General features: G+C 38.3%; 1 protein-coding gene across 1 annotated transcript in view; it reads left to right on the forward strand.

Annotated features, from left to right (window-relative positions):
- Window positions 1-5,044: 5,044 nt before the first annotated feature.
- exoc2 (exocyst complex component 2) overlaps window positions 5,045-18,672 on the forward strand; it is a 29,941-nt gene continuing 16,313 nt past the window's right edge. The window contains exons 1-11 of the mRNA XM_026944512.3: window positions 5,045-5,182; window positions 9,460-9,600; window positions 9,778-9,954; window positions 10,095-10,221; window positions 11,335-11,448; window positions 13,380-13,504; window positions 15,528-15,608; window positions 16,076-16,221; window positions 16,377-16,458; window positions 17,317-17,419; window positions 17,501-17,619. Of these exons, the coding sequence (XP_026800313.1) occupies window positions 9,483-9,600; window positions 9,778-9,954; window positions 10,095-10,221; window positions 11,335-11,448; window positions 13,380-13,504; window positions 15,528-15,608; window positions 16,076-16,221; window positions 16,377-16,458; window positions 17,317-17,419; window positions 17,501-17,619 (1,192 nt within the window). The 5' untranslated portion in view covers window positions 5,045-5,182; window positions 9,460-9,482. The remainder of the gene's footprint in view (window positions 5,183-9,459; window positions 9,601-9,777; window positions 9,955-10,094; window positions 10,222-11,334; window positions 11,449-13,379; window positions 13,505-15,527; window positions 15,609-16,075; window positions 16,222-16,376; window positions 16,459-17,316; window positions 17,420-17,500; window positions 17,620-18,672) is intronic.

An 18,672-nucleotide genomic window follows, 5' to 3' on the forward strand; every position in this document is an offset into this window, starting at 1 on the left:
TAATATATGCTAAAAAGAGATTTATTTGCACTATAAATTCTAATGCATACATTTTTGTACTTGAGAACTTTATTGCATTTTTAATTATTTTTTTTCCCTGTAAACACATTTATGAGACAACAAAGAGTACTGTACTGACATAATACAATATTCATGCATATTAATAATGTTTTGTAAAATGAACAGCTTTCGGGCACAAAAAATATATACCTCGCCTTTCAAATAATTCAAATAAATACATAGTTAAAAGATTAAATTAAATTAAATTAAATTAAATTAAATTAAATTAAATTAAATTAAATTAAATTAAATTAAATTAAATTAAATTAAATTATAAATAAATAAATAAATAAATAAATAAATAAATAAATAAATAAACTTAACTGGCTGTTCCTCTAGAATCTTTATGTACCATACCTTACATACCGTACCATACATTAATTTTCTCCACCTCTCGTATGACTACTTTATTACTAGCTGCTGAAATTAGGTGGCTCTATAGCCCTAGTCTTCTACATTTAATCTTTCATTTATGATTTTATTCAACATGAGCTAGAATACAATATAGGCTGGGAACGGAGAATGTGAGCATTCAGATCATTCTGGATCAAGCACCCAAAAGTGGCTCTCTATCAATTCTGGGATTTGAACACACATCCTTTCAGTCAGTAGAGCTGAAATCTTAAGTTATTACTTCTCAAAGGCCGAATGTTGTCACTGGTCACAGACCCTGCAATCCAAATTATGACTGACAGATAGAGAAGTAATGTGAGAGACAGGGAGTTGAGTGGGTTGTTGATATATCAGGTTTATATTAGGAAAATTTCCGAGTGATTTACATAGTGTGGGTGGAGATGCAATCTCACTGTGTCATTTACTGTGAATGTCCAATGCAGTAAACTAGTCCTGCTACCCTTTACATTAACAACAAATGACTAATGTATGGAATATAGAGAATGGACAGATATCTTGTTAGCACACCTTATTTCAGGCTAAATTGTAATGTTTATTTTTAACAGAGTTTAACATGGACGCAAAGTGCAATTGCACCAATCAATTTTGGATTTTAATGGATTTTACTATCCTGCCACATCTTTGTTTGCCTCTTATAGTGTCTGTAAGTAAATCAGAGCTTCTTAAGATTGACCTGAATCTCTCTCTCACACACCCACACCCACACACCCCCCATGCCCCCACCCACACACACCAAAAAACAACCCCCACACCCCAAAAACAAAAAGTGATATTCTATGTTTCTTCAGTTCCCCCTATTGGTCAAAGTATTTTTATACACTTAGACTCAGTGTAACTTTGAAGTAGATGTTTTTCTTTCTTTCTTTTTTTTTTTTCTTAAATTTCAGTTATACTTATTCTGTTGTTATTTAACAGTCTGGAAATATGACTTGCTATAGCTCAATGACACCCTAAAAACCCAAACCTACATTCTGACCTTTTTACCAGTCAGTTCAAAAACCCCTAATGGTGTGTATCTAGATTTCATTTCAAGTTTTAAACTGTCGCTGTCAGGAACATTATCAAAAGGTTGAATTTTGGAAATATGTTCCTTCAGTCAAGGCAGTTTTTACTGTATGATCAGTAAAGCAAGATATATTAATTTAGCTAATTAAAAATCATTACTCTATCATGTATCACTGTCAGAAAAGAATCAGAAGATATGTTGTTGCTATTTTCATGCCAAAACCAGCAAACAAGGAATACACTGAACTCAAGGTCCAGACACCCAGTTGTAGTGAATTAACTTAAGATCATAAGACAGAAACAGATTATTGGCACCTGTGAAAGAAGCAGAACTTCCCCAACCCCTAAATTACATTTTAACCCTTGCCACTGCTCAACAACTGGGTCCTTACACAACTAATTGTTAACGCTTTCATGAAGTGGATCAGGTGTGATAAAGTTAAGAAAACTTAAAAGTGTACAGGAATCCCCAGAACTGGAGCCAAGAGCCTTTCACTAAACCACCCACTTGGTGATATAATATGTATGGGGTGTTAACGTGGAGGGACCGCAGTAATTACGCTATTCTTCCGTGAAAAGTACAGGAAATTGTGAGATGGATATAATTCTCAGGAGACATCACTATCACGATCTTCACTGCGCCACACACAACACAATGTGCTCAAACCACAAAGGCCAAATTGTTTTTGATTCTTCTGATTAGACCAGCATAATTGGAAAAATTTACTTCCCATGAGTCCTCATCAAAGGGAGAGTTTCCTCGCCTTGCACAGATAACAGCACATGCTGGGTGGGTGGTCTGCTCTGAGCAGTGCATTGAAGTCTTGGGTGAGTCGCATATGAATTGTGTCTGATTGAAATAATCTTTTTAAAGCAACCAAACTGTATAAAATGTGTTCATTAAAATTTATTTGAGTGGGCAGACTGGAAAGTGCAAAAACTGTCACTGCAATGGTTGGTTTATTCTTTTAAGATGAATATTGACTGAGCATGTGATAGGCTTGTGTTATCACATCACAAAAATACAAACTATTGTATTCCAATATGCAAGTATAAGCTGTGCAACACCAGGGGGAGAAGCTGGGGATGTTTAGGGTTGGGGGTGTAATTTGCTTATTAATAAAATCTGGATTAGTAAATGTGTACAGTGCAGAGACTTTTTTTGCTTTTTGAACTGCCATGTCAAGCAACGTATTATTCAAAAAAGGACAAAAATATAGCCAATGAAAGTCATGTTATAATCTGCTGATTATTCAGACCTAGCTATTTAATAAAACTGCACATCCCTTTCATTTTCATTTCATTTTCTGAGAAAAGAACCATCCATATTTTCCTGCATTTTGTCAGCTCATCCCCCAGCCCCTGCCAACAGATCCCCCAGTGGATAAGTATTAGGTCAACAACACAAACAAAACACATCTAAAATGTCTAATATATGTTGCCTTACTGAAGTATTGACAGTTAAGATTAGCAAACTGCACTACACTGATGTGTTGTTTGCAAGCATTTACTTTTTCACTTAAGTTGTATGAACTGCATGTGTGCCTGTTGGCATACATACTGTACATATATGATTTAATTAAGTGGTAGGCTAGTTCTCAAGTAAGTCATCCTGAGACAAACACACACACATACACACACAAAACTGGTTATTCTCAAGGTTTCTTCCTCATGTCGTCTCAGGGAGTTTTTCCTTGCCAGTGTCGCCTCTGGTTTTCTCATTAGGGCTAAATCTAAATCTGTATCCTGCTTGTGACAAAGTCCATTGTTAAAAGCACTATAAATTGCATTATACAAAAGTTGGACGAGTGGCATTCCAAGAGTGCTTATATTTACTATAATCACACTGGGACTTTTCACTGTTTTAACACTCTGTTTGTCTGTGATCGCCACATAAATTTCCACTTCCTAGTTCAAAATGGTTACTACAGTAGTGTTAACAACATCATCCATGGACATGGCAAATGATACATTTTTCATGAATATAACTTTTGACTTAAAATATGAAAGCTGGTCAGATGAAAATGAAAAGGAAGAATGGACGCTAATTTCATCAGAAACACAGTGTGAGCTAGCTAGCCAGCTAGCCGACAGGGTGTAGCTTCTTCGGGATCTATTTCCGCTAGTGGAGCGAAAATAAACAAAACATTGTGTCAGAAATGTCACTTACTCAATCTTGATTTCTTGTTTATAGAAGTGTTGTATGAAAGCAATATCACACTCGCAATCATGCAGATATACCGATAATAACTGCATAAATGGGATTTAAAAAACACTCTAGCTGAGCTCAGTTATGAACTCGAGTGAAGTACCTGAGGCTGAAGAACTGTCAATGCCAGAATTCACACACTATGCTGACAGTGCTGCAGTTTGCTATGAACCTCTGAGTTTTACTTTCAGTGTAGCATTTTGGGGGGCATAGTGATAGGTTTCAGATTTACTAATAATTTTAAAAATACTCTTTCAGTTTTAAATACACTTCAGTTTTAAATATACAGATGCACATATAACAGGACGGCGGACAGAATGAAGAGGACAAGACACACACTGTGAATGCCCATCTGGGATTAATAAAGACATCTATCCATCTGTCAGTGTGTCTATCTATCTCTCTATCTGCATATCTATGTACATAGTGTATGTTAATATATTAATAGTTACAAAAGCCAGGGCTGGGGATCCAGACTCATCATGGAGCTTGAAAGATGACAAAAGAATTAGAATATGACTTTTGTATACAGTACTGTGCAAAAGTCTTAGACACCCTATGTTTTTTAGTACAAACTATGTTATAGATTTTTATTTTATGACTTCTACATTATTGACAAAAACATTTTAGATTTCCAAACATTAGTTTTCCAGCGCAAAATTAAATGTCCCAGAAAAATGTTTGTATGTCAGTAAAGATAGCAGCATATTACATAAGAGACCACTTTTCAGACAAACAAACAAACAAAAAAAAAAAACGTAATGAAGGCTGCTGGGTTTTGCTGCAAAAATAACAAGCAAGTGTGACAGTCAAAGTCTCCAGAAGAACTGTAGCTGGTTCTGCAAGACGCTCAGTAAAACTTACAGCTCATTTCCTTATAAAACTGCACAAATTCTACCTGAGACTACTATTTTTTTTTAAAGTGAAGGAACATCACACCAAATATTGACTTTGTTTCATTTATTACAGTTTACTGCTCTTTATAGTATTTTTTTTAAATGTAGAAACATTTAATTTCATTATTTTTGAAGGCATTTTTGCTCTACAGCATTAGAGCATGTGGCATACAGCATATAGCATTAGGCATGTGCCTAAGACTTTTGCACAGTACTGTATTTTAATTATCACATTATCACACATGCGGTGTGTTTAATAAATAAAATTTTTTGCCAATATTCTTCTTCTCTCTCTCTCTCTCTCCCTATATATATATATATATATATATATATATGTATATATATATATATATATATATATATATATATATATATATATATAAGTTACTGGTGTTTAAAAATCAATCAACATTTTATGTAAATGAGGTGAAAGGTGTAGGATTTCCAGGGAAAAGGAGATGGTTTCATGGTTCAGAGAGGCTGAATCCCAGTCATGCAGGCTGTTTGGGGAGGAGCGAGAAACCGCGTGACCCGGAAGTGCTGTTAGTGCTGCGAAAACAACCAGGGACCTGCTTCCAGCTGAGCTGTCGAGAATTCCGTGAGTAATACTGTACTGTTTCATAAAATGTCCTGGACACTGTAGTGAGAGTGCTAGAGAGATATAAGCGACCTGTTTTTCTCGACGTGGCCCTGAGAAGCATCTCCTCTCTGCTAGCTTAAAATGCTAGCTTGTTGGCTAAGTGTTTTTAGCTTGCTAGCGGAATTTTGGGCGACAACAACCGAGCCTGTGTAACATTGTTATCAGCCGCACACACTGTATAACATCAACAACAACAAGTTCACTTTTCTGAAATATTACTCTATATGAACATGAGTCTCAATCTTCCAACACTGAAGACATTTCCAGACTGACAGACACCCAATATAACCGAGTCGTTGCTGGGGTTGAATCTCAAATGGCCCATTATTCCCTTCCTGTACAATCGCACTACGTAGGGTATAAAACAATGGCGTTTATTATACACGTAGTGATTTCCATGGTTAAATAAAGTGTTTAGGATTTAGCCTAGAAATCAGGTTTAGGAAAAGAATATCGGTCCATGTCAGTCCAGCTTTACTATCAATAAACATGTAAAAAAAAAAAAAATAATAATGGCATAAGAATGAAATCCAGACAGGACAGTGCTCCAGTGTTTTTGTTTGTTTCTTTTACTTTATACCTCAGAACTACTGAATTCACAAATCTGTTTGATCAGAAGGTGTTGATTAATGTTCTACAGTAGCAGCTCCAACAGTAGTGCCCTTAGTGTGCCCTAAACATGTTATGATTTCTATACTAAAGATCAATAATAAAATGATTGAAATTGTGTTGGTGATGCTTTCTGTAAGGAGACGTTTATATAATATTTATGGAAGGAGTCTCCAGTGTCAGTGATAGTCTTCAAGACAGAATGTTGGAATTTTTTGTCTTATTAACGTAAAGAGAAAGTGATGGAATGACTGTTTATAGCTGCTGTAATGTTAGTGATAACTTGTTTTATGGATGTTCTACAACATTAAATGTAAATAAAATATAAATAAAAATTTAATCATTCGCAAATTGCTGTGGTATAAGAGGAATAAAACACTTTGTGACATGATGATATGAGAAAATAATCAACTCCAAGCTGGTAACAGTAACTCCACTTTGGGCTGCATCACACTTCCCTGCTGTTATTCCTCACTTACTCACTTACTGCCTGGGTGCCTCTGCTCAGGATGTATAAAGTCGGCCACAGATATGGAGTTCAAATAGAAGACATAGATGACACAATAGTTCAAACATACTCCTAACTCAACACAGAAATGTGTTGAACCATGTCAGTCTCTGGATAAAGTAGCTCAAAATGTTAATGTAAGAGGGGACCAAGATCCATCGGCATCCCCAGTGTTTTTAGACATTACAGCAAGAGAGTGCTGTTGTTTGCTCCAGGACAGGCATCACAAAATGCTAATATAATTGTGAAACTTTGAAAGAGCAAGTTTGGAAAAAGAAAAATGCACAACTTGAAAAGGTTTGGGGGAAAACATGTTGAAATTAAACTGTTTATTGTCCATGAATGTTTGAACTCAAGATCTGAGATGCAACTAATGATTATTTTGGTAACCAGTTAAATAACAGGTCACTAACTGCAATATAACTTTACTGACATTTATCAGATAATCTGTTACAGCTTGAGAATATTATCAAGTGTTTGTCAACCAAATGAGACACCCAAAAGTTCGCAGTGTGATGGTGTTCTTTACATTTTTACTGGTTCTGCATACCTGTTTGCAAATATATGTCTTACCTGCATTTCAAGCCCTGATTTGTTCAATTTCATCAAATTCAAAATAAATATCCACTGGCTGTCTCACTAACTGAAACACTCTGATCCGTGCTGTGTGTGTGTGTTTGTGTGCAAGATGATTCATTTTCATTGTGTGGAATTGACTCCAAAGCTTTGGGGTTGACTTGTAGGGTTCAATGCCTGAAATCAGTGAATAGACTCTTTTTGGGATTGACTTAGCTGTGAACTGAAAGCAGGTTGGTGACTTGATGACTTGTCAGAAGATATATTAAAAATATGACCATAAATGCGCAATAGAGCTAGAAAACCTCATAAGTTCAGACAGCTCACTAGACCCCTGAGTGATACATGTCACTCTGATGTCTGCTGTGCCTCCTGGTTGCAAAACATAATAAGAGACTACAGGGATTTTTAACAGCAAGCTAGAATTTGTACTTTAAATTTGCCAGTAAATAGGCAAAATATTACTGTTCATTAAATAATAATGTGCTTAATATTTGTGAATGCTTGGATTATGTTCCTGAAATAAAAGAATTTGTTTTTAAAGATAAAGGGGTCCCTAGCTGTGAAAAGTTTGAGAATCCCTGATGTAAAGGATCTTGCTGTATTTATAGGTCTTCTGGAGTTCTAGTTTTACTTATTCTAGCTGAGCATTTGAGGGTTGAGAGACTTACTCAGGAGCCGAGCAGGGGCTCTGGGTCAGTCCTGGGATTTGAACTCACAACCTTCCAGTCGTCAGCACAAAATTTTAACCACTGAGCCTCCACTGCCATGATTGTGTATTTAAATACAGGTCTGCCTGTGGGCCAACGCAGTTAAAACACCTGTGTCTGTTAAATAAAACAAAAAACAAACTATCATTAGCCAGTTATTCAGAACGAGTAGGAATATATTATTTCAGCCTCATAGAAATGTTATTACTCAGAGTGAAGTGTTATTAGTGCTCTGTGAATTGCCTCTCTGTCTCATCAAGAGCCATCTGACAGAGGTAACACTGTATGCCGCTGGTCCCCAGCACAGCTCCTAGTGACCCCATACTTTATGTTTTTTGTAATCCAACACATCTGAGTCGACTTCTCGACTGATTTACTAAACCTTCATCAGCCAGGTCAGCTGAGTTAGAGGAAGGAAAATGCCAAATGAGCACAAGTCTGAGGTCCCCAGGGATCAGGCCTCACTTTCCTGTTTTCTCCTGCGACTGAACAAGCCTGGAATGTAATTAAGTTGTTGGTTAATAGGTGAATACATTTTAACCCACAGATTAACTGAAGAAATCATGACATACCTCCCTTTATAAGGCCCAATTTCAAAAGGAAGTGAGGTTTCAGGATAAGTGCATGCTGCAATGCACGATGGAGTTACACAGAACTTTTGCAATATCTGTTTACACATCATGTAGAATTTGCAGTACATTGTAATTTGAAGGCCACCCATCCTGCACAGATATGTAAATGTGTGACAGAATTTACAGTGCATGCTGGGTATGTGAGTTACTACATGTTAGAAGGATGTAAACAGACCAAAAGACCATCAAAACAATGACAGAGAAGAGTGCTTACACAGACGACAGTGGACAAAGTTTTAAAGTGATATTTAAAGTTTTAAAGGCAGAACAGAACTGACTGACTGACTGAATCACTGATTTTTCCCCACCGATGTTAGCGTGACCAGAGATTAGTTGAGGAAAGGAATGACATGGCTTCTGCTGGTTAAATGCCGGGAGTGACATTTATTTTAGGTGATGAGACAGAGACTGAAGTGGATGATGCTGATGATCAAAGTGGTAACTCTATAATTCTTTAAAATTTGGCAGTGATGGTGTATTTCCATAAGTAGATTAGGGTCTAAATGTGATGGTGTCTTTCAGTGTAATTGGAATGGAATTTAAATGTGGTTTTGTCTCTCTTCAATTTTGGGGGTAACCAGTATTTAACATGGCATAACTTTACTTTTGGCTGAGATGTATTTCAGTTCAGGAAACATTGTAGTGTTCAGACCTATATAAAGTACATAATGTCAACATTTGTCCCTGTTATATAGCTAATTATAATTTGAAAATTAACAAATTTTTGAAAGAGTCAACTGAAAGGTAACTGTCCGGTCATGGCATATGACTAACTGTGAAATTGATACAACACTGCACTCGCTACACACACTCTCTCAGTTTCCATTTCATCAAGGACCGGATGGATTGATTTATTTGTTCTTGTCTGCAGTGATATTTTTCTGCCTTACTCTATGTGTGCATAAGAGGGCTTTGTAGTGTGTGTGCCTTTTTCAAACTGAAAACCTTGCTCATCTCTTATGCCTTTAAATGAACTTGTTTTAGGTTTTATTGTTTTATTTCCATTAAAGTGTACAGTATCAGGACAACATAATATAAAGATGTAAAGGGCTGTGAAATGGATACGTGTAAATGAATCATAGTGTTATATACCCTACCTCGGATTCACTGTATGTATGATATGCAGTTAAAATACTGAGCAACAAATAACTTTCTTATTTTTTGTTTTCCTCTCTCTCTCTCTCTCTCTCTCTCTCTCAGTCTGTCTCCCTAGTGTGTGAGCCATGTCTCGTGCACGACAGCCTCCGCTAGTTACTGGCATCTCACCCAATGAGGGCACACCATGGACTAAAGTCACTATCCGTGGAGAAAACCTGGGCACTGGAGCTAATGACCTCATTGGTGAGCCACAGTTATTTCTGCTTCTTTTGGAACCTTGTATGCAGCAGAATCTCTGTTTGGCACTATGGATTGTATCTCTTGATTGAGTATTTAAAACAATTAGTAATAAAAAATGTCAAGCCTGAGAGTAGATGATGAGTAATTGTACTTCTCTGTCTCTATGTAACACCTCATCAGGCCTGTCTATCTGTGGGCATAACTGTCTGCTGACGGCTGAATGGATGTCTGCCAGTAAGATTGTGTGCCGTGTTGGTCCTGCTAAAGATGACAAGGGCGAGATCATCGTCACGACTAGGAGCGGAGGCCTAGGCACATCCACAGTCTCTTTCAAAGTCCTCAAAGCTGATAAGATAGGTTAGAAGTACACTTATACACACTTTCCTAATGATGTTATGCATTCTTGCACATATTAAAAGTTTGATCCATGGGTTATCAACTCTTGTATTGTAAATTACTCATATGTGTGGGTTGTATGTTTGTGTGCATATGTACAGATATTCTAGAGCAGTCTGCTGTGTGGGTAGATGAGGTGAATTACTACGACCTACGACTAAACCGTAACAAAGGCATTTCCCCCCTCTCTCTGCGGCAGGCCGATCCACTGGGCATCGAAACTGATAAGTATGTCAAAGCAGGCACACACTTTTTTGTTGTTAACATACACAAGTATAAAAAATATACATATCTAATTACATATAAATGAGTGGGAGGGATGGTATTATTCTCCCCCCTGTCAATCAGAGCAACAGTAACCAATCATAGGCATCTGTGAGCTCCAGTATGTGAAAGAGGGCATTTTGTACTTTTTTCTGAGTGTCTTTGGCTGCCTTGACTAACAGCTGACTCACAATAAGAAGAAGATGTTCAGTCAGCTCCAGAATTATTGGTGGCCTTATTAAATATGGGTAAAAAAAAAAAAAAAAAAAGGTTATGGATCACTGCTGTTATATTGGGGAAGAGAGTTTGCACGACATACTAAATGCAGGGGTGCCAATTATTGTGAGACGTGGGTTTGTTAATCTATATTTCTTGATAAGGGTTTTTTTAAGCCTTAAGAAAGTTTTTCTTAGGTTAGATAATAAGTTAATAGATTATTTATTATTAGGTTTGTAACATACTTGTAGTTTGATGTTAAGTTATTTAACCTGAAAGACATTTTCCATAACCTTTTTTTTTACTCATCTTCACCAAAGGTGCCAATAATACTGCAGCTTACTGTGCCTGACTTGAAGTTAAAATCTATGACCTAAAATCGATCATTTTCCCCCATATTGCCTGCCCCTAGACTGTGCAAAAAATGTTAGCACCCACTACTGACACATGCATCTTAAAAGAAACAGAGGCTCCTGCTCTTTCTCATACACGTTTGCACATTTTTATACATAAGCACTATTGATTGTTTATACAAATGGCCTATGCTGTTTACAAGGAAGGAGGCTTGTAAACTGTCAGTGTGTATGTGTGCGTGTGTGTGTCTACCTGATTGATGCAACAGGTTGCTTATTTCCTCTCCTAGGAAGTGAAATAATACTTTATCCTATGCATATTAATCTCACTACAGAGCACTGTGTATATGTGTATATATTCTAATTTAATATATATTAATAACATAGATAATCAGTTGAATAGATTGTCAGTTTAACTTTTACTTTTGCAAAAGTACACAGAGAAATACAGATAACAGCCCTCCATTTTATTTGCTGAAGCTTGGTTATGTGTTACCTTCTTTTGTAGGGGAAAAGTTCCTCTGAAAGATTTGGAGAGTTTGTTTCCAGGGATGAGTGGAGATTTCACGAGTGAGAATTTCTCCGCCACTTGGTACCTCATTGAGAACCACTCTACAACCAGGTTAGTCAGGTCTAGGATGAGTATACATATTATCTGACAATTATGGATGCTAATGGAACAGGGAACGTGACGCTAAACGGAACAGGGAACATAGGGTCTTTAATCTTATCTGTTTAGCTGCAGGTTTTTATTCCAACCAAACAGGAACCAAATCTAATTTATTCAAACAACCATGTGCCCCTAAAACATTATTATAAATCTCCACATCCAAGTGTTTATGAAGTAAAAGTAGAAATATGATAAAACTCCAGCTGAAGCCAGCTGAACTCACTGATCTCACTATCCCTCTGTCAGTCTCCCAGCCTGCTACGCCACTCGGGCAGAACTGTGCACACTGGAGCAAACAGGGAAAATTGGGATTATTGTGAACTGTGCATTTGTCTGTCACTCAGGGGTCAAAGAAAGGAAAACCTTTTTTAGATGTGTGTGTTTATAAAAGTGGCTGTGGCGGATCAGGAGGAGTGATTGGAAAATGAGTTTGTATTGAACATGTGACAGGCAAGTGTTATTGTGTTATAAAATAGAATCTTATCAGGTTCAGTATGCAAATGTGATATTACATTTATTATTTTTATTACATTTATACCGTTTTTACTTCTTATTACACCTGTTTATTAGGGGGAGGAATGGCACATACAGGGTTGGCTCTCATTTTCAGTTTACATATTTATAGAATCTGGATTTCTTGCTGAGGGTAAAATTTTACACACTTCAGTGTGTTCTTTTCTGCTGTCTAATGAGGATAATTGTGGAACCACCACGTTACTTACACTCGCCAAGCACTTTATTAGGAACACCTGTACTCCTACACATTCATGTAATTATCTAATCAGCCACTCGTGTGGCAGCAGTATAATACATAAAATCATGCAGATACAGGCCAGCAGCTTCTACAACAGCAGAAGACCGTGTCAGGTTCCACTTCTATCAGCCAAGAACAGAAAGCTGAGGCTGCAGTGGGCACAGGCTCACCAAATCTGGCCAGCTGAAGATGATCTGGTAAATCTCGATTTCTGTTGAGGCACACAGATAGTAGGGTCAGAAGTTGGTGCCAACAGCATGAATCCATGGACCCAGCCTGCCTTGTGTAAACAGTGGCAGTGGAGGTGGTGTAATGGTGTGGGAAATGTTTTCTTGGTACACTTTGGGCCTGTTAATACCAATCAATCAATGCTTGAATGCCACAGCCTGTTTGAGTGTTTTTACTGACAATGTGCATCCCTTCATGGCCTCTATTTACTCATCTTCTAATGGCTACTTTCAGCATGATAATGCACCATGTCACAAAGCAAAAGTCATCTCAAAGTGGTTTCATGAACATGACAATGTGTTCAGTGTTCTTCAGTGGCCTTCTTGGTCACTGGATCTGAATCCAGTAGAACACCTTTGGGATGTGATAGAACGGGTGATTCACAGCATGAAAGTGCACCTGAAAAATCTGCAGGAATTGTTTGATGCAATCATGACAGCATGGACCAGAATCTCAAATGAATGTTTCCAGCATCTTGTGGACTCCATGCCGTGAAGAATCAAGGCTTTTTGAGAGCAATGGAAGTACCCAGTATTTGCATACTGTTCATAATAAAGTGCTCAGTGAGTGTATTATTCATTATAGACAAAAAAAAAGGCCACAAGTAGTCTTCAGAACAAGTTTTGGCTATCTTTAAATACTTAGCATTACTCTACCAAGTCTTCAGAGTCAGTTATCGAAGTGATAATCAATCTAGATGCTTTTCAGAGCAATCCCTTATAAACAGCACATGTCCTCTACATGTTCAATGGAAAACTGAATATAATGTTAAATATTAAAAACTTTAGAAAGAAATTATGTGTTTATGTTCCTGGAACTAAGCAGTATCAGAGGAAGCATCTATAAACCATATTGCTTACTAATGCATTGCTTTTTTTTTTTTTTTCCCCCTCTGTGCTAGTTTTGAGCAATTACGCCAGGCAGTGGGAAATCTGAAAAAGCAGGCAAGTAAGAAGAATGAGGGAAGTCTGGCCTGTGTGAAAGGAGGACTTAGCACTTTCTTTGAAGCCCAGGATGCTCTGGCAGGTATGAATCAGAATCAGAAACAATTTATTGCCAGGTACAGTAAAGGACACTCTACAGTACTAGGAATTTGTCTTGATGTCAGGTGCAAACACAGAATCAAAGATATAAGGTCAAGGGGGAGATGAAGTGAAGAATACAAAAATACAAAAAATGCAACACAATACAAGGGTAAAACAAAACTAAAGTGCAGGGACCATGGTGCAAGATGAACATGCTATATATAAATATGAAATATGTAAACAGCAGAAGATAGAATATATTAAATCAAAAATATAAATAGTTATATACAGAAAAAGTGAGTGTACATGGTTGATAGAAAAGTTGCAGCTTCAGAGGGGAGAGTGACTGTCAGTAGGTTGGGGGGGGCGGGGTGTCACCTGAGGGGAGAGGCTGAAAGAGTGCATGCCCGGGGTGAGCGGGGTCGGCTGCAATCTGAGCTGCACGTCTCCGGGTCCTGGAGACGTACAAGTCCTGGAATGATGGGAGGCTGCAGCCGATCACCTTCTCAGTGGAGTGAATGACGCATGGACCAACACACTCTTATTAGGGTGCATTGCCTGGATTCTTTTGCTCATGATATGGCAATTAGAATGTATTCTGCTTTTATGAAATAATATTTCTGAGTGGAAAAAAATCTTCAGGTGGGAACTAATATATGGCTGGATTAATCAGGATTTGATTAGATTGTCAAAAGTGGGGATACATGCAGACAATATGTGGCCTTTTATAGGTTTTTTGTCTTTATGCAATTGCATTGTGGTGTTTGACATGTTAATAAGGGTGAAATATAGTAGGTTTACAGGCTCATAAAGCCCAGTTTGTCATTAATATGTAAGTGGGTAATTTTCTTCGGAGTTTCAATTTCAGTTCACACTGACATGTTATGCTGTATGCGATTTGGCCATAAGAACTGTCACATAGGGGTTAAAGAAAGGAAAATCAACATTTAGCTGCATGGCAGGTCAGGAGGATTGGTGAGGCTGATGTAGTGGTGAGGACGGTATCTGGACCAGGTTTATTAAGATTATTAACACTGTCCTGAGAGGAAGTGGGAGTGCATTTAAAGGAAGCTGCATAGATTCCCAGAGAAAACTTCCAAAACCCACATTGCCCAAGTCAAAACACAGAGCAAGGACACAGGAAATGATCCGCACAGCATTCAGGACCTCAGGGGCCTGGAGGTTAGCTCTGACGTCATCAGTCTGTCTGTGTGGGTTTGTGTATTGTATGTGTGTGGGAGCACACTGCATGTCAGATCTCCATTGAAATCATATGTGGGTGTGCTGTCCTGAAGCGCAAGGCAGACAGTCTATGTGTGTGTCTGTTGGTGTGTTCCTGTGTGTGTATGTGTGTGTACACTGTATGGCCAAAAGTATGTGGACACCTGACCATCACACCCATATGTGCGTATTGAACATCCCATTTTAGATTTAGTCCACTCTTTGCTGTTGTTATAACCTCTGCTCTTCTGTGAAGGCTTTCCACTAGATTTTGAGTGTGGCTGTGGGGATTTGTCCATTCAGCCACAAGAGTAATTAGTGAGGTCAGACACTGATGTCATGTGAGGAGGCCTGGGGCTCAGTCCATTGTTGTTCCAATTCATCCCAAAGTTGTTCAGTGGGGTTGAGGTCAGGGCTCTGTTCAGGCCACTTAAATTCTTTCACTCCAGCCTTGGCAAACCATGTCTTTATGGATCTCTCTTTGTGCACAGGGGCATTGTGATGCTTGAACAGGTTTGGGCCGCTTAGTTCCAGTGGAGGGAAATTTTAAAGCTACAGCATACAGAGACATTATAGACAATTGTTTGCTTCCAACTTTGTGGCAACAGTTTGGGGAAGGCCCACATATGGGTGTAATGGTCAGGTGCCCACATACTTTTGACCATATAATGTATGTGTCTGTACGTGTGTGCGTTTCCGTGCGTGGATGCGTGTGTGTGTGTCTGCTTTGGTTTGTGTCGGGGTAACAAAAATCAGGCTTGTATAATCCACAGATTAAATGGCTATCATTCTCTCTTTTACAGCTATTCATCAGAAGCTGGAATCAGATGGCACTGAGAAGGTGGAGGGCTCCATGACTCAGCGATTAGAGAGTGTCCTCAACAGTAAGATCATTAAGAAGCTTGCTCTCGTGCACATAAATAAACATAGACACACACACCCATTCTCAGAGTTAGAAAGAGACCCCTAGTTGTCCCCTGCTGGATGTTAATTTGACTGATTTGATGAAAGATTAATAAACACACTAGTTTCCTGCAGCACATGTAACTAAACAAATCACACTGACAAGCTTTCATCCCTAACTCCAGTCAGTGCCTGACTCTCTCTCACTCAGCCAGTGCAGGGCACAGTGTGGGGAAAACGTGAATAATTTGGCCAGCTGCTCTTTTTTTATTTATTTATTTATGTTTTTTATTGTGGTTCAAGGTCTTGTTCTGATTAAAAGAATCTGACCTAGTGCATACAACAGGGCCATGGCCACCCAAGCAGAGGGAGACAGGCAGAATGGATCTCATCTGTGTGCGAGCTAGAGATCTATAACCTTCTTTCATGTGTTCTCTGCCTGTTTCAGGGGCAAGCAATACTGCCGACACTTTGTTTCAAGAGGTTTTGGGCCGAAAGGATAAAGCCGACTCTACACGCAATGCCCTTAATGTACTGCAGCGTTTCAAATTCCTCTTCAACCTGCCACTCAACATTGAGCGCAACATCCAGAAGGTGGAGCTGAAAATATACACAGTTTCCACAGGATTGGAATGCTTTGTTTTAGTATATAATATGCAGTAGCTTCTACTGATACTGCTTTGCATTGTTCTGAAGTTAAACAATATTTTGGTACTGTAGTAGATTGCTGATGTTTCTGTCTCTTCTAGGGGGATTATGACGTGGTCATTAATGACTATGAAAAAGCCAAGTCCCTGTTTGGGAACACAGAAGTTCCTGTCTTTAAAAAAGGTATACGAGCCTAAAAAGTGTTCATAACTTGCAATGCATAATGCTGTCTATTATTTAACAGTAATTAGGGATGCATCACTAGTGATACTGGTATCAAGTATTTGCCCGATACCATACTTATTTACTTGTAATCAGACTTGTATTCATAAAAGATACTTTGATACCGGTACCAGGTGATACTGTGTGCAGTAAGGCTTGTGCACATTGTCAGGCTAATGGCCAGTGACAGTGAAATGGCTGCGATCTGGACATATTTCACAATTATTGATCAAAGCAAAACAGACTGCAAACTGTGCTCTGAGAAAATATCAAAAGGAGGAACTGCAGGATCTTCCTACAAAACAAGTAACCTGATAAAACACATTAAACATAAAACTTAGCAGGAGGAGTTCAGTGCTGCAACAAATACTGGCTAGGAATTAAAAAACCCTCTCTTCTCCACTGCAACCTTACTTTATTCATTGAATGTAATGAACTATTAAATTGAATATTGTCTGACAAGGTAATGAGACCTGAAAGCTATCAAGTAGGTCCACTCTAAAGGTAGCACTTGTTTGATATTCAGCTGTCCTAAGTGAGGAGTAAGTGAGGGGTAAGTGAGGAGTAAGTGAGGAGTTGAAGCAACATTGGTCAAGATGTGCTATAAGATCTGAGGATCTCAAGACAACATTAATGTAATTAGAAAGCAGTCAAAGATTTAGGTTCCCTGAGACTTTAATCTTCTAAAAAGACATTCAGCAATGTCCATGCCTCACTTTTTTTAATAGTAATAGATTAATGTTATGGTCGTAACTGTGTAACTATGTAAGTGTGTGTGTGTGTGCGTGTGTGTGTGCGCGTGCGCGTGCGCGTGTGCAGTATATACGGAGGTGGAAACTCGTATCAGTGCTCTGAGGAATTTACTGCTGGATAAATTACTGGAGATGCCTTCTACTCTGCATGATCAGAAACGCTACATCAGGTGGGTAGATATTGCACAGTTTTTATTCTTATTTATTATAGCTCAGCATAAATGTTTACTCATATCTGTTTGGTTTACCAGGTACCTGTCAGACTTACATGCTCCCGGTGACCCAGCGTGGCAGTGTATCGTGGCCCAACACAAGTGGATACTACAGCTGATGCAGAACTGTAAAGAAGACTTCATTAAAGAGCAGAGAGGTCTGGAAACAAACACACTATATGGAGGGGAAAATCAATTATGTTTAAAAGGCTTGGTAACTAGTCTGATGTTCTACATCAGTGAAACAATAAGAGCCGCAGCGGTTCTCGATCTTATAGCGGTTTCCACTGGACAATCTGTCTGGACTTGGAAAATTACCCATAATCCCCCATGTTGTTGCCACTTACTTGGGTACCAGGTGCCATGTTTTAACACATCTAAATGTAAATATCAGGGAATGAAAGCTGAATTTCTGATCTATCGTCTCATATTCATATTTTGATCTCAAATCCAAATGTCTTAAGTGTATAGCAGAAACAAAAAAATTCAATTTAATTTTATTTGTATAGCGCTTTTAACTATGGACATTGTCACAAAGCAGCTTTACAGAAGTAAATTTATAAATTCAGGATATAAATTTTAATTTATAAACTGGCCTTGCTGTTCCAAAACATTCAGAGGGGACTGTATATTGTACTGGCACCATGGGAATAAAATGAGTTATTCTTTAAATTCTATTTAATTTTATTTGAGCACTACAGGCCTAGAAACACTTAAACATTACAAATCGCAACTTTAAGTAGCCTTAAACTGGAGCCCTTAGGTTGCCCCTGTCTTAAGAGCTCCAGTTATGGTCTGGATCTTCACATTGCATGGCCTCGATGTAGACCAACACACATTTTATGGTGTTCAGATGTATTTGATAGTGGTATCTCTGCTATCTTTTGTGATCTCTCTGAGTGGACTGTGTTCATAGGACCATGTGGTGTGCCCTTGTGTGTTTAGTCAGAGAGCAGTGTATGTGTGGTCTGGTCATGACCTGCCAGAGTACAGGAAGTCTTCAGTTCCACAGAGTAGCAAAGGAGGGGAGCAGCCTGACACTGAGAAATGTAGAGAGAGAAAATAAGAGAAACTGAAACGTAGGAATGCTTTCTATAGAGAGGATAAGCGTGACGCAGATTAAATTATGAGAGACAAGACTCTCCTACAAGAGAGAGAATTCTAAAATCACAGAAGACCGCTAAGAGAAAAGATTTTAGCTATGAATGTGA

The sequence above is a fragment of the Pangasianodon hypophthalmus genome, chromosome 19 (assembly GCF_027358585.1).
Source record: "Pangasianodon hypophthalmus isolate fPanHyp1 chromosome 19, fPanHyp1.pri, whole genome shotgun sequence".
NCBI lineage: Eukaryota > Metazoa > Chordata > Actinopteri > Siluriformes > Pangasiidae > Pangasianodon > Pangasianodon hypophthalmus.